The sequence below is a fragment of the Carcharhinus amblyrhynchos genome, chromosome 11 (assembly GCF_965287045.1).
Source record: "Carcharhinus amblyrhynchos chromosome 11, sCarAmb.v2.hapA, whole genome shotgun sequence".
NCBI classification, from domain to species: domain Eukaryota; kingdom Metazoa; phylum Chordata; class Chondrichthyes; order Carcharhiniformes; family Carcharhinidae; genus Carcharhinus; species Carcharhinus amblyrhynchos.
In genome coordinates, this window is record NC_137334.1 from 15097175 (window position 1) to 15121639 (window position 24465).

The window sequence follows — 24465 nt, forward strand, 5'->3', positions numbered from 1 at the left end:
ACCTATTTTCAATACGCTTAGCTTTTTATTTTAGTTCAGTGCCACCTCTGACTCAGTGGGGTCGCCCACTTGTCTCTGAGTCACGAGGCTTAAGTCCCACTCCAAGACTTGAGCACAAAAGGTGACACTCCAATGCAATACTGATGGAGTGCTGCACTGTCTCCGCTGCTCTCTTTTGAATGAGGCATCAAACAGAGGCTCTATTTGCCTGGTTTGGTGGATGTAAAAGATCCCGCAGCACCTTTTCTCCCATGTCCCAGGAAATATGTTTTCATCAGTCAATAGGCAGCATGGTGGCACAGTGCTTAGTACTGCTGCCTCACAGCACCAGTTTCAATTCCCAGCTTGGGTCATTTTGTCTGAGCGTAGTCTGCACGTTTTCCTCGTGTATCCAGATGCTCCAGTTTCCTCCCTCAATCCGAAAGACGTGCTAAATTCTCCACCAGTAAACCCGAACAAGCCCCAGAGTGTGGCAAGTAGGGGATTTTCACAGTAACTTCATTGCAGTGTTAATGTAAGTCTACTTGTCGCACTAATAAATAGTCACCAAAAAGAGATTAGCTGATTGTTATTTAATGAATGAGGGATTTAAGGCAGTCATTTATTTTTAATCATAGAATCCCTACCGTGCAGAAGGAGGCCATTAGGCCCATCGCGTCGGCACTGGCCACAATCCTATCCAGCCCCTATTTCCATAACCCCATGCATTTATCCTAGCTAACCTACCTGACACTAAGGAGCAATTTAGTATGGCCAATCCACCTAACCAGCACACCTTTGGACTGTGGGAGGAAACCGGAGCACCCAGAGGAAACCCATGCAGACATGGGCAGAACATGCAAACTCCGCATCGACAGTGACCCAAGCTGGAAATCAAACCCAGGTCGCTGGCACTGTGAGGCAACAGTGCTAACAAACGTGCCACTGTGCCGCCCCCCCCGTTCACAAATTGGCATTTCTTCCATTGCAAAAGTGACCAGACATGGCGAAAAAAAGGATGAAGTAGACTATGAAGCACTTTGAGATGTCCTGAAGTTGTAAAAGGGGCCACACGCAAATGAAAATCCTAATGTTTGCTTCAATTTAAGATGAAGTAGAATGTCCTCAATAGTGGGGGGGGGGGGGGGGGGGGGGGTAATAGTGAGACCATAATGAAGTCTGCCTAGAGACAGGCCTATGCAATTTGGTTGTCATGAGGGAAGAGGCCTTGCCCAAAATCAATAGGAAATCAAGTATAACGCCAAAGAGGAATCGCTCTTTTGGACAGAGACACACTCAGACTCAAAGACCTGGGGAGAGAGACAGAAACAACTGCTGCTGTGAGAAGCAAAGGGAAAGACCATTTAGTGTTGGTCGTGACACCACGGAGTCGCCAGAAAGGGTGCTTGGTTCTAAGATAATCAGAGCACTGAGTGAAGAGAATTGCAAAGGAAACTGAGAGATTTGCCCTTGTGTGGCAGGGATCATAACATCATACAGTGCCCATTGAGTCTGCACTGGCACACAGGAAACATCTGAGCTCCCAACTAATCCCATTTACCAGCACTTGGCCCAAAGCCAAGTGCTTATCCAGGTACTTTTTAAAAAATGTGAGATAACTCGTCTCTACTACCCTGCCAGGCAGTGCATTCCAGACTGCCACCACCCTCTGGAAAAAAACATATTTCCTCACATCCCATCAGATCTTCTGCCCTCACCTGTCTCTTCATGACTGACCCTTCACCTAAGGAGAACAGCTGCTCCCTATCCATTCTGTCCAAGCACCTCATAATCTTGTACACCTTGATCACATCACCACCCCTTCCCCCCACCGTCTTTCTCTGCTCCAATGAAAACAACCCAAGTCTATCCAACCCTTCTTCATAACTAAATCTTCAATCCCAAACAGCATGCTGGTGAGTTTCCTCTGCACCCCCTTCAGTGCAAGCTTATCCTTCCAATAATATGGTGACCAGAACGCCACACTTTACTCTACCTGTGGCCTCACTGAAGTTCTATACAACTCCAACATGACTTTTCTGCTTTTGTAATCTGTGCCTCAATTGAAGAAGGCAAGTGCCCAATATGCCTTTCTCACCACTCTAACATGGCCTTTCATCTTCAGAGATTTACGGACAAACACGCAAGTTCCCTTTGTTTCACAGAACTTCCTAGGGTCACGCTGTTCATTGAATAGAGAAATAAGTCGGCTGTGAATCATGAAGAGTATGGGCTTGTTCTTCAAGGTACATATCCGCTGGGAGTGTGCTGTAATAATTTCATTTGCATTAATTAGTTAATGGAGAAGCAGCCTTCCTAATTAATTTAGTCTAATTGGTTTTTAGTTTATTTGTTATAGGAAAAGTCTTAAAACCTTGAAACGCAGTTCTTTCTGTATGTCAGTGGGAAATTCGCCTCTCTTTTTAAACCTTACCAGTCTCTAACAGGATTGTGACAATGATTACTTTGCAGCTTATGGGAGCTTGCTGAGCACAAATTGGCTGCCCTGTTTCCCCATTGACTATACTTCATTAGCTGGGAAGAACTTTGGCGGTCATGAAAAGCGCTATATAATTCCAATTTTTGGGGACATTGGGAGAGAGAGACAGAGGAGCAGAGAGATAAAATGTGTGGACAAGGGCGAGAGAGTCAAGTAGTGCACCTGCCAGGATGAGCAACAGTAAGTAGACTCTTAATTTGTACTTCAAATGGTTACATTTACCTTTTACTGAGGGAACAATGATTGTTCAAACAAATAGGCTAAAGTGTACAGCTGTTTCATCTATTTAATCAGATTATACTGTATAATATCTGCCTATTATGTAATGTCCAAAGATGTGCAGGTCAGGTGGCTTGGTCATGCTGCATTGCCCCTTAGTATCGGGGGGATTAAGAAGGGTAAATACATGGGGTTGCGGGGATAGGGCACTGGTGGGATTGTTGTCAGTGCAGACTTGATGGGCTGAGTGGCCTCCTTCTGCACTAAGGATTCTATGCAATATATTGTTTGGAATACTGAAAAATTTAAAATAACAAGGAAGTGCTATTAATGTTCTGTAGCTAATATTTCATTCGTATTAAACAATCAATTATTCTAAACTACACACAGTCCATTAGATTTTCAGGGCAGGTACGTGTCTTTGCAGTTGGATAATTTAACAGTTAAGCAGTCAGGTTTCTTACTTAATACAAGTCTTAATTATCAGTGTTGTGTGATGCTCAAAAAAAGAAATACATGCGTGATTAATTAGCCCCTGACTTTATTATTCTGGGATTTGGGGCATTTGCAGCGGCACTGCAGCACAGCAAGGCAATTGGTGGGGGCTCTTTGTGACCATCACCCTTCATGCGTTCTGTTATTTAAACTGTCAGTCACGGCACTCTGCACAAATTGCTCAGACATCTCACAAATGAAAATGAATGAGGCAGCAAGATGTGAAGTGCAGTGCTTTGTAAGTAGGAATTTGCTCTTCAATAATATTTTCTTTTTGCTTGCATTCCACTCTTCTGCCCTCTCCTCTCCCGAAGCTGCTCAGTCTTGCTGGGATGCGGTTGCAGAAGCCCTGGCTACTCTCCCACACGAGTGGGTGTCTCTGTACACAGCAGCCCACGTGCTTCAACTTGGTCTGGTACGCCACTCTTAACAGAGCAAAGCATCTGGGGACTTGATAACCCAAACCTTCTGACAGAGTTAAATTCTCCCTCAATGTACCCAAATGGGTGGCGGAATGTGGCAACTGGGGATTTTCACAGTAACTTCATTGCAGTGTTAATGCAAGCCTATTCGTGACACTAATAAATAAACTTTAAAGTTTCGAGGTGTGAGGGTGAACTGTGGAGCTGATAATTTGGAAATAAAAATACAAAATGCTGGAAAAACTCCGTGGGGGCTCATCCCACCAGTCGATGGGTGTGGTGAGCTGGCAAGATTGTGCGAGAGGTGAAAAATTAGGTTCAGCTGGGTTGGGGGTGTTGGATGGGTGATGATCAACTGGGCTGTGGAAGGATGATCAGCCACGGAAGCCAGCGATCTGGGTGTGGAGTGTGGGGGAGGCAATGTGGTAATCGGGAGGAGGCAGGCCAAGGGAGTGCCTGACAGATCTCTCTGTGTGCTGTCTGAGATCTCCACGTGCACAATTGCACCCTCTGGGGTGAGCAGCCAGCTTTCCAGTGAGCTCAGACATTGTCCACCTGGGAATCAGATTATGCATCATTTTTTGCACAATGTGGCATAAGATTGCACTTTCAAACTCACCCGAGAAATTAATCTGTAACTCTCCGTCTTCATACTCATTTGGCACTTGGAAGTTTTTTGTAAGATCGCTCCCTGGCAGGTCTGACAGTATCTGGGGAGAGACAATACAGCCAATGTTTCAAGTCAGGGTGAACCTTTGTCAGAACTGTGGAAAAAATAGAAAATGCTGGAAATGTTCTGACAGCGTCATCCTGACTCGAAACATCACCTGTTTTTCTCTCCACAGATGCTGTCAGACCTGCTTGCTGAATCTTTCCAGCATTTTCTGTATCTGTTTCAGATTTCAGCATCCACAGTATTTTGCTCTTAATTCAGGAAATAAATGTGGTTTAACAAAAAAGATCCACACATGTGAGACATCATCTTAAACATAACAACCTCTTTATTAGGCTTGTTCAGGTGGACTTGCTTGGTCAAAGATGTCGAGATTAGATCTCAGAAGTGTGGTATCATGCATTTTGGGCTTAAGAGAAATAAGTGGGACTGTGACAGAGCAAAATGGTTGAGCTGTCCAAGTACAGAAATCATTAAAAGCTAGTGGATAGAGATACAAAAACGTGATGCAAAAAAGCAAATGGAATGTTGGCCTTTATTTCAGGGGGCTGGAAGGGTTGAAATTATTTCACAATTGTAGAGAGAGCTCTGGTTAGACTGCCTCTGGAGGATGTGTCCACTTCTAGGAGATGCACCTCAGGAAGCACTGATGGGCCTTGGAAAGAGCCAAATTTGCCAGAACCAAGTGGGTTAAATTGTGGCAGAAGATTGCATGGACAAGGTTTGTATTCCCTTGAGCAAAGAAGATGGTCTCACTGGGGGGTTTAGAAAGGATTTGATAGGTTGAATAGAGAGAAAATATTAGTAAGTCCAGAACAAGCAGGTATAGCCCTAAAATTAGACCCAAGGCCAAAAAACACTTCACAAAGAAGGACTGTGGAAGTATAGAACTCTTTCCCTCAAAAACTGTTGAGGTTGCGGAGGGGCACATAGAAATTTGAAAACTGAGAATGGCTTCCTCTCCTTCCTAAGTAGATCTAAACAGGTGTTACATTCTAGTTAAAGGTCTTCCTTCACCACTTTTTTCTGTGCTTTATAAACGTGAACATCTTTCTCGGTGTCATAGTAGACTTTCTCCACTGTGAAGCGACTGCCAAGCATCTTCAGGAAGTTCTGGTCTCGCTCATAGCGGATGCGGCAAGACAGCAGAATCGTGGTCTGCTCGGAGCTGAGGTATTCCAACGTCTCCAGCAGGGCTGGGAAGGTCTCCTCCAGGTACACCACGTCAGCTCCCAAAACCACATCATAGCCACCTGCATCAAACTGCTGCAGGTCTACCCCCCAGCTCAGCTCCCTGGCCCGCGCCCTGCTCTGCAGGTCAGGGGGGATGTTTTCTTGGAGGTTAGACTCCAGGAACTGTAGCGCCACTCCCCTGTCAGTGACTGTTACATCAGCACCTGTTTTAAGAGAAACAATGGAACAAAACTGTGTTAAAGAATACGTATGTTCACTTTACAGTGAGGAGTGAGGGATTAAATCCGTTTTTGCTTCTGAAAGCAAACAGCACCTACACATCAACTATAAAACACCTTCAATGTAGCAAAGTGACAGTCATGGCCTCAATCAGGCCTGCCCAATCAGGGAGTCTCACCAGTAGGGGCGGCAATGGCCTACTGCTATTATCGCTAGGCTATTAATCTAGAAGCTCAGTTAATGTTCTGGAGACCTGGGTTCAAACCTCACCATGGCAGGTGGCGGAATTTGAATTCAATAAAACATATCTGAAATTAAGAATCTACTGATGCCCATGAAACCATTGCCCATTGTCAGAAAAACCCATCTGGTTCACTAATGACCTTTGGGGAAAAAAATCTGCTGTCTTTACCTGGTCTGGCCTACGTGTGACTCAACTGTCTTCCAAGGACAACTAGAGATGGGCAATAAATGCTGGCCAGCCAGTGACACCCATGTCCCATGACTGAATAAAAAAATATTGAGGAGTGTCAAGGATACGGACATTCTGGATTCTGACCTTGAACCGGAAGGACTCTGAAGAGTGGATATAAGTTTGTAAATAAAGGGAATCTTGAAAGGATGCCAGCCTCTGAGAAGTTATTTCAGTGACTCTGTGACAGAAGAGGTGTGAGGAAGAAGGTGGGGTGGGGGAGCGACAAGGGAAAATGAAACTGAGCAAGTCGGCTGCTGGTTCAGGAAGGTGGTTGATGACACTGGCAGGGAAAAGGTGTTGTAGAAGCTGACACTTGAGCACAGCACTGAGCGAGTGCTGCACTGCCAGAGATGTCACCTCCTCTTGACAACAATGCTTATCCAAAATCAATATCACTAAAACAGATGACCAGGTTGTTATGTTATTGCTGTTTGTGGGAACTAGCTGTGTGAAATTATTTGCCACATTTCCTTCGTAACAGCAGTATCAAAAAGTACAAAGTGCTTCAGAAGATCCTGAGATCATCAAAGGTGCAAGAGGAATAGTGAATCTTTCTATCTTAGTATCACCTAGCAAGCTGTCAGTCCGCCCATGATATTAGCCATTTAACTTCATTCTCTTGGATACTTCCCAGAGTTTGCGCAGGAAAGAAAGGAGAAGGCATTGAATATAGTGTTACAGTCACTTAAAAGGGCCAGAGCTTTTTTCTCAAGCAGAGATTTAATTGAGACAGCTCAGAATCCATGATTGATATTTCAACACACTCTCTAGACCATATACATTTGCTCAATTCCTCCCCACACCCAGCTGATTGAGGTTAGATCAGTAAGAGCAGAACTGAGTCTACACTTCCACGCACACCTTCTTGCAGTAATGTGGGAGTGCTGTGCGGTTTCAGTAACACGGGGTGCAATGAACATTGGTAACCCACCACCTACCTAGCAGTGCTGCAACTATTCCGACTAATCCTGTACCCGCTCCCAACTCTATCACAGTACGGTCTTGGAGCTGGATTGTTCCTAGTTCAAGATATGTGCAAAGTACAATGGCCTGAAACACAGAAGGAAAGGCTTCTCTTAGCCTTGACTGTCTTTTAGGTGGTTGGGTCATACACAAGGCTTGCAATTCTCCTCTCCAAAAGATTACCTCACCAGAGTTATGTCCTTGAGGAAGCAATTCATCATTTCTTTGTCAGATTGTGCTGGAAAAACTCAACACGTCAGCCAGCATCTGTGGAAAGCAGATGTTTCCAGACCAGCTGAGTACTTCCAGAACTTTCTGCTTTTATTCCAGACCTCCAGCACCTCAAGCATTTGGCTTTAGTACTTGTCCTTTGGCAATTGTTGCTCGAATTCAATTGGATACATTTTGTGTTCAACCTGTTAAGATTCCTCCATTTTTTTTCAGTGTTATCCTTAGTTATTTCAACACCTACCTCAAATACATGTAGCATCCTTGGTGTAACATGCTGACACTTTCCTGGGCTATTATTCTGCCTATTCTGCATATTTTGTGGAATTCTTCTTCAATGTCTGAGTTGCCTCCTCCCAATCCACTGGTCCTCCTAGTCTGGGTATCTTCTCAAAATCTGGCCACAATGCATTGAATTCCTGAATCCAGGTCAATTAGCTTGGTCCCAAGACTATGCTGCTGAGATTTTCCCATTCCGTCTGCACCAACCTAACTGTTCTATTGGGAACGTGTTGCTGTTCCACGCATCAGACAGCTTCTTATCCATTCCCAAGGTTTTCCTAGAATTTGAGTCATAGAGTCTCTACAAGCAAAGACGCAGGCGATTCGGTCCAGCTAGCCTGCACTGACAACAATTCCACTTAGGCCCTATCCCCGTAAACCCACGTATCATGTATCCATCCCGCTAATACGCCTGATACTAAGGGGCGAATTTTCCCATTCCACACACTACGGGAATCTAGCGGGTGAGGGGTGGACCATGGAAAGGTCAGGTGAGATTTTCTGGTTTTGGGCGAGCGTGGAAAATCCCGCCCTAAGGGTCAATTTAGCATGGCCAATCCACCTAACCTGTACATCTTTGGAGAATTATACAGTTTTGACATTAATTAATAGCCTTTCGTGTGGAATTTATTGAAAGCCTTTCAGAAGTCAATCCCTATTAAGGATTCCCGCCACATTTCCACTTGAGCCATTACTGCCTCAAATAAATTGGGAAGGTAGATCTGGTGGCATAGTCCCATTTTAAATCCACCTTGACTGCTGTTAACTACTAGATTATTGTACACATAATCTGCAAGGTTACTCCTAATACACGATTCCATTACTTCACAAGCTATGAAAGAAACACTAATGAGTCTGTAGTTGGCGCCAATGTTGGAATGGTGTTGCAATAGAGTACATGCTTCAAGTTGGTAATTAAGAGCAGTTGCCCCCAATCGGGAAAGATTAAGGGAATCATTGCAAGAGTATAAAAGGAGATTACACTGGATGTTGGGGAGGAATAGGAGGAATCTGTATCTTTACTCTAGTCTTGGAAATAAACCTGGCTTAAGGAAAAGACTGGCTTCAGATTCACCTTCTCATAGAATCCTACAGTGCCAAAGGAGACCATTTGGCCCATCAAGTCTGCACCGACCACAATCCCACCAGGCCATAACCCCTAGCTGGACCCCTGACACTAGGATCAATTTAGCATGGCCAATCCACCTAACTCGCACATCTTTGGACTGTGGGAGGAAACCAGAGCACCTGGAGGAAACCCATGCAGACATGGGGAGAACATGCCAATTCCACACAGACAGTGACCCAAGGTTGGAATGGATCCCAGGTCCCTGGCACTGTGAGGCAGCAGTGCTAACTATTGTGCCACTATGTTGCCCTCAAAATGTGATTAATGAAGATTTGGCCCTCTTTTTACTGCATCAATCATATTCTCTTGCTTTCACTCTTCTGGTGCTTCTCCACTGACTCCCATACCAGGACTATCAATGCCTCACAAATCTTCTCCCTAATGTCTCTCAGCACTCCAGGGTAAATGACAATGTTTCGAGGCCGGTCAGCCTGTCAGAACTTCCATCCTGCCTGGAACAAAGCCACGGTAGAATGGTCACAGTGTGGTCGGAGGCCATTCAGCCCACTGTGTCTCCTAGCTGGAATGTTTGGAGAGGGAAGATCTCTAATGTCTTCCCCCTGTGAATATTTGGAGCAAGTATTCATTCAGGTTCTTCCCCAGTTTGTGATGAACTTCAGTTTTATGGTTGCTTTATGGTTTCCAGTCCTTCTCTGATGCCCTTTCGCTATTGTAGTATTGAAATATTTCCTTTCTACTGTGACACTTAGCCCCAGCTACTCTCCACCCCTGAAATAAAGGAAGAGAGAAAGACTTGAACAGACAGCATACTTGCACCAACTCAGGATATCCCTCAGTACCAAAACTAATGAAGTAATGCAACAACCATAAAGTCCAAAATCTAAGCTGGATGTGATTTGGTACTTTCATGTGGCACAAGTTCACACTTGTGCTCCTTTGCATTACACTGTCAGACTATGGGTTGTGGGTTCAAGTCCCAGTCCAGAGATTTGAGCCTCAAAATCCAAACTGACATAACCAGTATGCTGCTGCACTGTCCTCAGAGGTTCAGCAGTCTTTAAGTGAGACATTGAACCTCTAAGGTGGATGCAAAAGATTGTATAGTTATTGCTGGAAGAATGGCAGGCATGTTCTTCCTGGTGTTCTAGCCAATATTTATCCAACGTCCCCAAAATAGATGATTTGGTTATTAGCACAATGCTGTTTGCAGGATCTTGCTGTGTGCAAATTGGCTGCCCCTTTCCCTGCAATGATTTGTTTTGATTTGATTTATTATTGTCCACACATGTTGGGATACAGTGAAAAGTTTTTTTCTCGCACTCTACAAACAAAACATACCATTCGTAGAGTATATAGAGGAGAAAGAAAGAAGAAGGCACTGCATATAATGTTACAGTCACAGCTGGGGTGTAGAGAAAGATCAGCTTAATAAATAGAGAGAGAGAGAGAGAGAATGTGGTGAACTGGTGCGATGACAATAATCTCTCCCTCAATGTCAACAAAATGAAGGAAATAGTCATCGATTTCAGGGACCATAGTGGAAAACATGCCCCTGTCTACATCAATGGGAGCAAAGTAGAAATGGTCAAGAGCTTCAAGCTTTTAAGTGTCCAGATCACAACAACCTATCCTGGTCCCTCCACACCAACACTATGGTCAAGAAAGTCCACCAATGCCTCTGCTTTCTCAGAAGACTATGGAAATTTTGCATGTCGGCTACGATTCTCACCAACTTTTACAGAAATACCATAGAAAGCATTCTTTCTGGATGAATCACAGCTTGGTATGGCTCCTGCTCTGCCCGGGGCTACAAGAAACTACAAAGGGATATGAATATAACCGAGTCCATCAGCCTCCCATCCATTGACTCTGCCGACACTTCCCGCTGCTCGGAAAAACAGCCAGCATAATTAAGGATCCCATGTTCCCCAAACATTCTCTCTTCCACCACCTTCTGTCAGGAAAAAAATACAAAAGTCTGAGGTCACCTACCAACCGACTCAAGAACAGCTTCTTCCCTGCTGCAATCAGACTATTGATTGGACCGATCTTGCACTAAGTTGATCTTTCTCTACACCCTAGCTATGATTGTAACACTACATTCTACTCCTTTCCTTCCCTATGAATGGTATGCTTGTCTGCAGAGCACGCAAGAAACAATACTTTTCACTGTATACAAATACATGTGATAATAAATCAAATCAAAATGATAGGTCCATTCAAAAGTCTGACAGCAGAAGGAAAGGAGCTGTGCATGGGGCCTTTGCTTATGCTGGCTGCTTTTCCCAAGGCAGCGGGAAGGGTAGACAGAGTCAATGGATTGGAGTATGGTTTGCATGATGGACTGGGCTTCGTTCACGACCCTTTGTAAATTCCTGCGGTCTTGATCAGAGCAGGAATCATACCAAGCTGTAATACAACCAGGTAGGATGCTTTCTACGGTGCATTTGTAAAAATTGGTGAGAGTTGTAGTGGACATACTGAATTTCCTTAGCCTCCTGAGAAAGTAGAGGCATTCCAAGAGAGGCTACACTTCAAAAGTACTTTGTTGGCTGCAAAGCAATTTGGGATAAATTGAGGTGGTGCAAGCTGCTCCATAAATGCAAGTCTCTCTTTTTATAACTTAGTTTCACATCTGGTGATAACCTGTCAATGAAGGTACTAAACCAGGCTGAGATCTCAGGTACTCATGAATATGAAATAAAATGCTGGATAAATTCAGCCTGACCAGCAGTACCTATGGAGAGAGAAATTGAGCTTTGAGTCTGTATGACTTCAGAAGACTCAAAATTAGACGTTAGCTCTAGTCACCTCTCCACAGACGCTGCCAGAGCTGCTGAGTTTATCCTGGGATCTTTCCATTTTTATTTCAGATGTCCAGCAACCGCAGGGTTTTGCTTTTAGTCATGAATGTGAAATGACAGTCGGATACTTACGGCATCCCACACGACCGCTGCTACTCCAAGCTGATTCCAGTTCTGTCGGATCACTATGTCCCTCTTGGCGTAGTGAAAGGTTGCCGATGCTTCGTGGAATTTCCGGAGTCCTGGTATCATAGCGCCATCATACGGCAGTAAAGCCATTCTGTTCCAGCCCAGGCTCAAACGTACTCTGTAAAACTGAGAAAGAAAGATGGGACTTTGTACAGCATCCTTTACAACCTCGGGATGTCTGACAGTCACATTGGAATACTTCTGAAGTGCAGTTACCGTTGTGATGTGGTAAAATGAACAGCTATTCTGCGTACAGCAAGCCCAGCTTATCTGTTTTAGTAATGGAGAACTCCCCTGCCATTAGTCCACCTTAGAGGACAGACTGGGCCTTGGGTTTAATGTCTTATCCAAAAGACGACCCATCCGACAGTACGGCACTCTGGTGATTCAGGATCCTGTTTAATTTGGGGTCCCAGAGCTTTGGCTCATTGTGAATACAAATTAAACCCAGCAAGTAATTGAAATAAAACGTCAAATCCCGTAAATACTAATCAGCAACAGCCAGCTGGATCTGTGGAGAGAGAAGCGGGCTGATTTAAGACATTTCTGGAATTTTTGCATCATGCCTGCCATGGGAATTGTAACAGGTGGGAGGGCAGACCATGCAAAGGTCCATTGACCTTGGGCAGGATTTTCCGGTTTTGGGGCGAGTGTGGCCGGAAAATCCCGCCCATTGACTCTGTTTCTCTCCCTCTCCACACATGCTGCCAGCTTGCGTTTATCACAGGTTGACCAAATGGTTGCAGCAAGAACAACAACATCTGGCCCTTCAAAAGTCCATGGCAAGAGCAACTTGGTAAGTCCCACTCCCCTGCCCTTTCCCTCATTTATCCTTTTCTTCAGGTGTTGACCTACTCCTTTTTGAAAGCTATGTTGAATCTGCCTCCTCCACACTCCCAGGCAGTACATTCTAGATCCCAAGCTGCATTATAGTTTTCCTTCTCACTGCCTTTGGCTCTTTTAATCACCTTCCATTGGTATCATCTGGTTCTTCACTCTTCCACCAATAGAAACCATAGAAAGGTTACAGCACAGAAGGCCACTTGGCCCATCTTGTCCATGCCAGCCTGAGGACTACTAAGTGTCCTTTCTAATCCCACCTTCCGGCCCACTGCCCTGTAGCTTACAGGACTAAAGGTACAGATCCATTTAAAATAGTTTAGGGTCTCTGCGTCCACCACCAACTTGGACAGTGAATTCCAGACACCCATCACCCTCTGTTTAAAAAAGTTCTTCCTCATGTCCCCTCTACACCTATTCCATTTATCTTGAATCTAAGTTCTCCACCAAGGGAAATAGTTTTATCGTGTCCACTCTCTCTCTTCCCCTCATAACTTTTTACACTTGTATCAAGTCACCCCTCAGCTTTCTTTCTTCCAAGGAAAGTAACCCCAACCTATCCAATCTGTCCTCATAGCTACACTTTTCTAGCCCTAGGAACATTCTTGTAAACCTTCTCTGCACTCTCTCCAGAACAATTACGTCCTTGCTGTAACGTGATGACCAGAACTGCACACAATACTCCAGTTGTGGCCTCCTCACCAGTGTTTTATACAATTCCAATATTGCATCCTTACTTTTATATTCTATATCTCTGCCAATGAAGGAGAGCATTCCATATGCCTTCTTCTCTACTTGAACTGTCTTTCAGAACCTGTGTACTTGTACGCCAAGATCTCTCACTTCATCTACCCTTCCTAGTATATTCCCATTTATTGTGTACTCCATATAACTGTCTGACCTTCTTAAATGCATTACCTCACTCTTCTCTATGTTAAAATCCATCTGCCACTTTACCGTCCACCCATTGATATCGCTTTTGTAGATTATAGCTATTCTTTATACTATCGACTACTTGGCCAATCTTTGTGTCGTCTGCAAATTTTCCAATCGTGACCCCAACTTCACATCCAAATCGTTAATATATAACACAATTAGCAAGCGTTCCAACACCTAGCCCTTTGCAACACCATTTGAAACAACTTTCCATTCACAAAGGCATCCATCAACCATTACCCTTTGTTTACTGTTACTAAGCCAACATTTGATCCAGTTTGCCACATAACCCTTTATTGCATGGGCTTTTACTTTTTTGACCAACCTGCCATGTGGGACCTTGTCAAATGCCTTGCTAAAATCCATATACACAACATCCACTGCATTACCTTCATCAACCCTTCTTGCATGTCCTCAAAGAAGTCAATTAAATTTGTAGGGCAAAACCTTCCTTTAACAAATCCATGCCTTTCTACGTGATAGTCAATCGTATTTCTCAGGATTAATTCTAGTAATTTGCCACCACTGATGTAAGACAAACTGGCCCATAATGGTTTGGCATTTTCATGTAGGCTTACATTAACACTGCAATAAAGTCACTGAGAAAATCCCTTAGTTACCACACTGCAACACCTGCTTAGGTACACTGGGAGAGAATTTAGCATGACCAGTGCACCTAACCAGCAAGTCTTTCGGACTGTGGGAGAAAACCGAAGCACTGGAGGAAACCCATGCAGATACAGGGAGAATGTGCACACACGGTGACCCAAGCTGAGAATCGAACCGGGTTCCTGGTGCTGTGCTGTCCTTCTGCCTCCATTTTATAAATCTTTCCTAAAGTGTGCGGCCCACAATTCAACATAATACTCCAGTTGAGGCCAAACCAGTGTTTTATACAGGTTTATCATTACTTTCTCACTTTTATAGTCTACGTCTCTGTTTATAAAGCCCAGGATTCCTATACTCTATTAACTACCTTTGCAAGCTGTCCTGACACCTTTAGCCATTTGTGCAGGTATACCCTCAGGTCTCTCTGTTTCTGCACCCCCTTTAGAATTGTATCTTTTGGGTTTGTACTGCCTCTCCTCATTATTCTGATCAAGCTACAGCACCTCACAGCCCTACATGTCAGCCTATTCTACCAGCCTGCCTACGTCCTCTTGAAGTCTATCACTACCCTCCCCACAGTTCACAAGAATGCCAAGGTTTGTGTAGCCTTCAAGTATTGAAACCGTGCCTTGCGCATCTGAGACTGGGTTATTAATATGGATTAAGAAAAGCCATGATCTTTAGTTAGTATCGACGCTTGAGGCACCCCATTATACCTACCTCTAATCTGAAAAACAGCCATTCAACACTGTTACCTGTCACTCAGCCAACATAGTATCAACGCTGCCACCACCATGTTTGTTCCATGTATTTTAACTATGTTGGCAAGCCTCTTAAGTTGGAACAAGCGCAGAATAATGTGGATGCTGGAAATGTTCCACATTTCAGCAACAACACCCTTCAGTTTGCCAGGTTTTCAATGCTTCCCTCCCTGTCTGCTGTAACTATTTACACCTCTGGACCCATTGTTTGTTTGTTTCTGCACTTGCTCCATTATCACCCACTTGAGGGTTTAAGGTGGCTCTGTAGTCGGTGGGGGGTGGGTTGTTATGTTCTGTGCTCATTTAATCTTTGCTTTAAATTCTCGGTTCCAATTAAATTTTAGTTTAATTATTTCTCCCCCCAAATAATCGCCCACAGCCCCCACCCACCAAAAAAACTCCCAGCGGTTCAGGAATATCTAAAACTTTAAATATAAGATCCATTATGATCTCAAGGCATCTCAAAATGCTTAATTGCCCAATATGTTTTACACAGTGATTAGCACTGCTGCCTCATAGTGCCATACAGCCGGGTTTGAATCCCGGCTTGGGTCATTGTCTGTGTGGAGTCTCCCTGCATTTGTGAGGGTTTCCTCCGGATGCTCTGGTTTTCTCACACAGTCCAAATGATGTGCTGGTTAGGTACATTTTTCATGCTAAATTCTCTCTGTGTACCCGAACAGGTGCCAGAATGTGGTGACTAGAGGATTTTCACAGCAACTTCATTGCAGTGTTTGGACAGCACAGTGGTTAGCACTGCTGCCTCACAGCACCAGGGACCCAGGTTCAATTCCCGGCTTGGGTGACTATCTGTGTGGAGTTTGCACGTTCTCCCTGTGTCTGCATAGGTTTCCTCCAGTTTCCTCCCACACTCCAAAAGACGTGCCAGTTAGGTGTATTGCATACACTAAACTGCCCCTTAGTGTACCCGGACAGGTGCCGGAGTGTGGCAACTAGGGGCTTTTCACAGTAACTTCATTGCAGTGTTAATGTAAGCCTATTGTGACACTAATAAATAAACTTAATGAAGAACTTTCAACCAGGTTAGTAACCAGAGCATAAGATAAAGGTGCAGTTTCATGATAGGAATTAATTGCCTCATTACTGTGCGCACTCCAAACAATTGTTTATTGGCTCATGTGTGGGTGCTGACTCTCTATACAGGAGGTCTAGTGGCACAGTAAATAGCATCTCTATCTCTGGACCAGGAGCTCCGGGTTCAAGCCCAACAACATGACATGTTGGCCATGGAAGGAGTGTTCATAACAAGCATTCAACAGGCTGATAATCAGCTCGGGAATCCTTCCACCACTTCCCCACTATTCCCCAAAGGGGGAAAAGGTGTGTGTGTGAATATTGTGTGTGAATATGAGGTTAAAAAAAATCTCTCTGTATGCCCTCAGAAGTGAGCTGAGTTGCCAGCATTAGAAGCTAAATGGTTCCGTATGTAACACTTGGCCTATATGATCTGCTGGACTAGTTTTGCTTGCAAGCAGACAGTTGGAAGATTTTCAAGAGCATTTCTTTCCCTTATTGGCCTTGGGTTTCTCTCTTTTTTCTTCACATGTCTGTGTGTCTGTGTTTGGGGGCTGGGGGGGTGGGGAGCGGTGGTGGTGGTGGTGGTGGGAGAGAGAGACACCTGAGGGTCCGGTCATGATGTTCCAGCCATCAATGGGTGAGAGGCAGGGTTGATGATTCAATTTTTCACTCCATGCCCTGTAATTTTTCTATTTAGCAAAGAAAATCTCATTTGAGACTAAAGGGTGGACAGAAGCAACATAGTGCAGGTGGAGACAATGCCATGGAGGTTCTGCACTTCTTTAAATTACAGGCTAAATACAGGCTACCATCCTTCCCTTTAGGGAAGGAAATCTGCCACCCTGACCTGGTAGGGCCTACCTGTGACTCCAAACCCACAGCAATGGGTGAGATGATGTGGCAAGCCACTCAGTTCAAGGACCCTGCCACCATTGCCCACATTCCATGAAAGAAAGAATAAACAAAAACATATGGGCATCGTTGAATATCAGGAGGCAGTTCAATTATCGGGGTATGATTCCAGCATTGGAGGGTCCTTGACTTGTATTCCCAGCAAGGGTCAATAGATCCAAGAATGGGAAAGGGGACTGCTCTTGCCTCTGAGTTGGAAGATTGTGGTTCAATTGCCAGTCCCAAAACTGGAGGGCAAAAATCCACCCTGGCACTCCTGTATCGTGTGGTATTGAGGGAGTGCTGCACTGTCAGAGGTATTACCTTTCAGATGAGAACATTAAACCAAGGCACTGCCAAACCTTTCAGACAGATATAATGGATTTCATGTACTACTTTGCATTAGAATGACAGGGAGGGAATTCTTTCTCATGTCCTGGTATATTTCACCTGCATATCACAAAAACAGATTATCAGCCTGTGGGATCTTGCTATGGACAAAATAAAGTTTATTTATTAGTGCCACAAATAGGCTTACATGAACACTGCAAAGAAGTTACTGTGAAAATCCCCCAGTTACCACACTCCAGCGCCTGTTCGGGTATACTGAAGGAGAATTTATAGAGTCATAAAGGTTTACAGCAGGGAAACAGGCCCTTCGGCCCAACTTGTCCATGCTGACCTTTTTTTTAGAACACCTGAGCTAATCCCAACTGCCTGCATTTGGCCCATATCCCTCAATACCCATCATATCCATGTAACTATCTAAATGCTTTTTAAAAGATAAAATTGTACCTGCCTCTACTACTACCTCTGGCAGCTTGTTCCAGACACCACCCTGTGTGTGAAAAAATTGCCCCTCTGGACACTTTTGTATCTCTCCTCTCTCACCTTAACCCTATGCCTCTAGTTTTAGACTCCCCTACCTTTGGGAAAAGATATTGACTATCTAGCTGATCTATGCCCCTCATTATTTTAAAGACCTCAATAAGATCACCCCTCAGCCTCCTATGCTCTAGAGAAAAAAGTCCCAGTCTATCCAGCCTCTCCTTATAACTCAATCCATCAAGTCCCGGTAGCATCCTAGTAAATCTTTTCTGCACTCTTTCTAGTTTAATAATATCCTTTCTATAACAGGGTGACCAGAATTGCACACAGTATTCCAAGTGTAGCCTTAACAAAGGCTTGTACAACTTCAACAAGCCATCCCAACTCATTCAATGTTCTGACCGATGAAACAAGCATGCCGAGTGCCTTCTTCACCACTCTGACTACCTGTGACTCTACTTTCAAGGAGGTATGAACACGTACCCCTAAATCTCTTTGTTCCGTAACTCTCCCCAACTCCCTACCATTAACTAAGTAAGTCCTGCCCTGGTTCAATGTACCAAAATGCATCACCTTGCATTTATCTAAACTCCATCTGCCATTCGTCAGTTCATTGGCCCAACTGTTCAAGATCCTGTTGCAATTGGAGATAACTTTTTTCATTGTCCACTATGCTACCAATCTTAGTGTCATCTCCAAACTTACTAACTATGCCTCCTAATTTAGCTTGACCAATGCACCTAACCAACATGTCTTTTAGACAGTGGGAGGAAATCAGAGCACCCGGAGGAAACCCACACAGACATGTGTAGAACGTGCAGGCTCCACACAGACAGTAACCTAAGCCGGGAATCGAACCCAGGTCCCTGGCACAGTGAGGCAGCAGTGCTAACCACTGTGCCACCATGCCTGCTATATTTCCCATCTTACAACAGTTGGAGTGTACCATGTCAGCTGCAAAGCACTTTGGGACAGCCTAAGATCGTGAAAGGTGCTTTATAAATGATAATGCCCAGAGTCCTTCTAGAATACATTTGCTAGTTCATATTAACAGATAATGGGTTTGCTATATCTAGCTGCTCCAGCTTTTCCCATTGACAAGACTCCACAATAGTGCAGCTAATCTATCCAGCAACTAGTGTAGGAATATTGGACTTAATGTGGAACAAAGCATTGTGGCCCACTGACATTTGCCATCTCTTTTCAGGAGGAATCTAAAACTAATCCCACCATCTGCCTCTCTCCCATTAAACTTGCTATCTTTCTCTGGTTCAAAAATATTTATTGAGTTTTCCTTAAAGGTGAAATGGATTGTGCTCAGCATTGGTGGCACAGTGGTTAGCACTGCTGCCTCACAACACCAGGGACCTGGGTTTGATTCCTGACTTGGGTCACCATCTATGCAGAATCTGCACGTTCTCCCCATGTCAGCGTGGGTTTCCTCCCACAGTCTGAAAGACGATTTGAGTTGATTTATTATTGTCACATGTATGAACGTACTATTGTTTCTTGTGCACTATACAGACAAAACATACCGTTCGTAGAGAAGGAAACGAGAGAGTGCAGAATGTAGTGTTACAGGCATAGCTAAGTTGTAGAGAAAAATCAACTTAGTGCGAGGTAAGTCCGTTCAAAAGTCTGACAGCAGCAGTGAAGAAGCTGTTCTTGAGTCGGATGGCACGTGACCTCAATTTTTATATCTTTTTCCCAAAGGGAGAAGGTGGAAGAGAGAATGTCTGGGGTGCGTGGGGTCCTTAATTATGCTGGCTGCTTTTCCAAGGCAGCGGGAAGTGTAGACAGAGTCAATGGATTGGCCATGCTAAATTCTCCCTCAGTGTGCCCGAACAGGCGCCGGAGTATGGCGACTGGGGGATTCTCACAGTAACTTCATTGCAGTGTTAATATAAGTCTGATTGTGACTCACAAATTAACTTTAAAAAACTTTAATCCTCCTGTCGCAAAGTATCTCATGCTCTAATAACCAGGCACATTAAAACATAATGGCTATATATCTCCTCACTCTCTTCCTGACAATTTTAATTTGATTTATTTTCTTTAGCATTGTTAGCTCCAATTCAAATATATTTCCCTTTATGTTTGTTCAGTTTTAATTCATTGATCCACAAAAATCTATGTATTACACCTATAGGAAGATATCTACTTTAGTTACTCAATCCATCTCCAAGTTGAACCCTCCACGTGACTTATTCCTTTCCTAAGTTTTCTGCCAAGTTCGTCCTTTCTTATCTCACAGAACGGAGCCTTTTACAGAACCCTCATCCTTATCTTTGACTACACATTATTCCTTACAATTCAAACATTGTTGCAGTCACTATATCCCAATTGTTCTCCTATCTCATGTCAGTTGGAAACATCAAAACGTAGAAACCAGAAGGAGTAGGCTACTCACCCCTTCGAACCTACTCCGCCATTCATTTTGATGATGGCTGATTATTAAATTCAATATCCAGATCCCCCTTCCCCCCATATGCTTGATCCCTTTAGCCCTGAGAACTATATCTAATTTCTTCTTCAAATCAGACAACGTTTTGGCCTCAACTATTTTCTATGGGAGTGAATTTCCACAGAATTCACTAATCTCTGAGTGAAGAAATTTTTCCTCACCTCGGTTCTATCCTCAAACTATGGCCGCTAGTTCTGGACTCCCCCCACAATCAGGAACATTCTTTCTGAATCTACCCTGTCTAACCCTGTTAGAATTTTATAAGTTTCTATGAGATCCCCTCTCATCCTTTTAAATTCTAGTGAATATAATCCTAACCGACTTTGTCTCTCGTCAGTTCTTTGTCGAATTTCATTTCCAAGATCAAGCAATGCTTCTTTCTTTGTTAAGACTGTAAATGTGTTGCTCAAGAAAGGATTCTTGAAGTAACTAAGCCTCAGAAGCATGGATCGGCTGGGACCACCTCCACCACACAAAATGGCTACAATTCAAGGCAGCAACTTAGTATTATTCATACCAACAATAGGGTTGCTATGGGTGACATTACCATCCCTGATTTAAGCCAAAATAAATCACACCCCTTACTGCCATCCAGCAATGTGCACATCAAATGAGAGAGGATCAAGCTCAACTGTGATGGCTCTGCCGTTGAATAGTTCCACTGACAATGCTCTCCGATCAGTAATAGTTATTTGGATGAGGCAGCAGTGCTGGTGGAATTGTGGCTCAGGGAAGAGTAAGAAGCTTTGAAACAGGATGGTGACTTTTACTTTAAACAGCAGAGAAAATGGAATGAGAAATTAAAAGGGTGGGAATAAGATGACACAGTGCTTGGCATTGCTGCCTCACAGCACCAAGTATCTGGGTTTGATTCCCAGCTTGGGTCACTGTCTGAGCAGAGTTTGCACGTTCTCCATGTGACTGCATGGGCTTCCTCCAGATGCTCTAGTTTCCTCCCACAGACCAAAGATGTGCAGATTAGGTGAACTGGCCAAGCTAAATTGACCCTTAGTCTAGAATTCTACCACCCTGCTCACCACAGGAATCGGAACGGCAAGGGACAGATGATGGAAAGTCCATTGGCCTCGGGTGGGATTTTATGGTTTTGGGAAGGCCATAAAATCCCACCTTAATGTCCAAAGATGCATAGGTCAGGAAGATTAGTAGGGTAAATACATGGGGTCACGGGTTAGGGCCTGGAAAAAATGCTCTGTCGGGGAGTTGGTGCAAACTCAATAGGCTGAATGGCCTGCTCCTGCACTGAGAGGACTCTATGAAGATGGTGAATCAAATAAGATGGTGCCGGAGCGTGGTGACTTCTTGCAAGCTGTGCCCAGCATACCTTCAAATTATATCTTTTACTCTCGTTCTATGCTTCTAAAACTTCATTCTAGCTCTTTTATGCCCACCAGACATTTGAATGGACCTACCTTGCATTAAGTTGGTCTTTCTCTACACCCTGGCTATAACTGTAACACTACATTCTGCACCCTCTCCTTTTCTCTGTATACAGAATGCTTTGTATAGCATGCAGAATCAATTCACTGTATACTAATGCACGTGACCGTAATACATCAAATCAAATGAATCTTACTTTTGATTTCTGTTTTATACCCCACCTTGGAATCAGTCCACAATTTGAATCCCAAACACGGTTTATGGCTGAGCTCTTAGCACAAACAAGGGACAAAGGTTCATTTGGAAACATAAACCGGTATCAAGTTTAATTCAGTGCATACTTCATGATTGCAAAATGTCCCCATCCCAACTAATCCTGGATAAGCTTGTACTAGCGTCTGTGTGTCACGAACAGCTTAGGGAAGGTCCACGGTGGCACAGTGGTTAGCACTGCTGCCTCATAACTCAGTGACCCAGGTTTGAATCCTGGCATGGGTCACTTTCTGGAGACCCTGTGTCTGCCTGAGTTTCCTCCGGGTGCTCTGGTTTCCTCCCACAGTCTGAAGGAAGTGCAGGTTAGGTGCTAAATTCTCCCTCCATGTACCCGAACAGGCGCCGGAGTGTGGCAACTAGGGAATTTTTACAGTGACGTCATTGCAGTGTTAATGTAAGCCTACTTGTGACACTGATAAAAAATAAATTAATAAGCTTAGACAAGAGTCTGTGTCATAAACAGCTGTTTATGACGCTTTGAAATTTGGCCAAAGTTGGATCACTTTAAGGCGCGGGAGCGCCTTTAATTCACAACAATGAAGCCGGGTGATTGACATACATATTGACCAATGGGAGTAAAGGATTGGTGATTGACATGCCTACCAGCCAATGACAATAGCGGTCCAGTAATCGGCATGTGTGTTGACCAATGAAGACGCGGATTGGTGATCCGCCGTCCTGACAACGTCCAATTAGGGGCGGGCACTGGGCGGGCTCGGTTGCTATGCCGGAGTCCGGGGGGCCAGGCGCGGCGCGGCGCAAAATGGCGGAGAAATTCCGCGGGGCCAAATGAAGCCGAGGCCGCCGGGCTGAGAGCCGGGTGGCGGCGGTGGTGGGGGAAATTTGACAGCATCCAGAACTTGGTCGAGAGGCTGCCATTTACCAGAGGACACGAACGAAGATTCCCCTTTCCCTCACCTGAGAGGCGTCGAGCGCGGAACCCCCACCCCCGCCTCCCCTGTGGAAAATAAACCGCTCTTAGGCCACAGGCACCAGGGCTAAAGTTTCACTCGCTGTCCCCGTCCCCCCGACCGAGGAGGGATGGGGAACACCTTGTCTTGCTGCGTGTCCCCTGGGGCCAGCCCTACGCTGTCGGGCCGCAGCGGGCTCCGTGGGGGCCAGCGGCAGCAGCAGGAGAGGGTCGACGCTTACCGAGTGGAGGCGGAGCTCCGGGAAGCCGAGCCCAGCCCCGGAACCAACTTGCAGCACATCAGCGACCGGGAGGCACCGGAAGGTAAGGAGGGCGACACCGTGCGGCTGGGAGGAACGGGGGAAGGGAGAGGCGGTAACACCGGGCGCCAGTTAACCTCAGAGATATTGTTGCAGGGCCAAGTTGCAGCAAGGAGCTTAAAGTAGAGGGACCAGTGGGCAAAACTACAGGCCAGATTGCTGGCAAGTTGTCCCTCATCCCAACCACAATCTCATGCGTAATTAGGTTTAAGTTTATTTATTAGTGTCACAAGTAGGCTTACATTAACACCCAACAGAAAATGCCATGCATAATTAAGTTTATAGTCATAGAATCATAGAAACCCTACAGTGCAGGAGGAGGCTATGTGGCCCATTGAGTCTGCACTGATCACAATCCCACCCAGGCCGTATCCCTACATATTTACCCACTAATCCCTCTAACCTGTGCATCTCAGGACTCTAAGAGGCAATTTTTAGCATAGCCAATCAACCTAACACATTTTTGGAGGGTGGGAGGAAACTGGAGCACCCAGAGGAAACCCATGCAGACACGAGAAGAATGTGCAAACTCCACGCAGACAATGACCCAAGCCAGGAATCGAACCCAGATCTCTGGAGCTGTGAAGCAGTAGTGCTAACCACTGTGCTAACCTCACTGCCGAAGTAAGCTTATTTTAACACTGCCATGAAGTTACTGTGGAAATCCCCTCGTCGTCACTCTCCAAACCTGTTCGGATACAGTGAGGGAAGATTTAACATGGTTAATGCACACGCGGCACAGTGGTTAGCACTGCTGCCTTCTCAGTGCCAGGGATCTGGGTTTGATTCCCGACTTGGGTCACTGTCTATGTGGAGTTTGCACATTCTCCCCATTTCTGTGTTGGTTTCCTCCTAGTGCTCCAGTTTCCTCCTACACTCCAAAGATGTGCGGTTAGGTTGATTGGCCATGCCAAATTGCCTCTTAGTGTCATGGGTTCTAGCATCAAGTTGTGGAGATGGGGTCTGGTTGGGATTCTGGTGCAGATTTGATGAGCCAAATGGCCTCCTCCTATACTGTAGGGATTCTATGTTTTTCAGTCTGTGGGAAGAAACCGGAGCACCTGGAGGGAACCACAGGGAAGAACGTGCAGACTCCACACAGGTTCAAACTGGGGGGGAATCAAACCGGGTCACTGATGCTGTGATCCAGCAGTGCTAACCACTGTGCCACCAAGCCATGATCCTACTAAATGACGGTGCTGACTTGAGGGATCAACTGGCCTATTCTTGCACCTAATTTGTATTTCTGTACACATTGACTCTTGTTCTGATAATTCAGTTTGTTCAATTCAAATAATCTGAATTATACATTTTTAACACAGGACGTCACCCAGAATTTGAATGTTAGAAATTAGAATGAGGTGGCTGTGTCAACCGTAAAAGATGAATGTTATCTTTCTTATTGGGTTATGTTTTTCAATCACTTTTATCAGCAGTGGAGACATAAATTGACCTCCAGTGCTCG

The 24465-nt window shown here is 44.8% G+C and overlaps 2 protein-coding genes across 3 annotated transcripts in view; one reads left to right on the forward strand and one right to left on the reverse strand.

Annotated features, from left to right (window-relative positions):
• Nucleotides 1-4598: 4598 nt before the first annotated feature.
• mettl21a (methyltransferase 21A, HSPA lysine) lies at nt 4599-22996 on the reverse strand. Of its 2 annotated transcripts, none has more exons than XM_080198597.1 (4): nt 22923-22996; nt 11676-11858; nt 7115-7226; nt 4599-5685 (listed from the first exon to the last, which is right to left on the reverse strand). In XM_080198597.1, the coding sequence occupies exons 2-4, from the start codon at nt 11820-11822 to the stop codon at nt 5288-5290; spliced, it is 657 nt and encodes a 218-aa protein (XP_080054723.1). In that variant the 5' UTR covers nt 11823-11858; nt 22923-22996; the 3' UTR covers nt 4599-5287. The 2 variants fall into 2 exon arrangements, with proteins under 2 accessions (XP_080054723.1, XP_080054724.1); XM_080198598.1 differs by lacking the exon at nt 22923-22996 and adding an exon at nt 17132-17209.
• Nucleotides 22503-24465, forward strand: part of ccnyl1 (cyclin Y-like 1) — a 78047-nt gene continuing 76084 nt past the window's right edge. Inside the window, exon 1 of the mRNA XM_080198596.1 lies at nt 22503-23004. Coding sequence (XP_080054722.1) covers nt 22812-23004 — 193 coding nt within the window. The 5' untranslated portion in view covers nt 22503-22811. The remainder of the gene's footprint in view (nt 23005-24465) is intronic.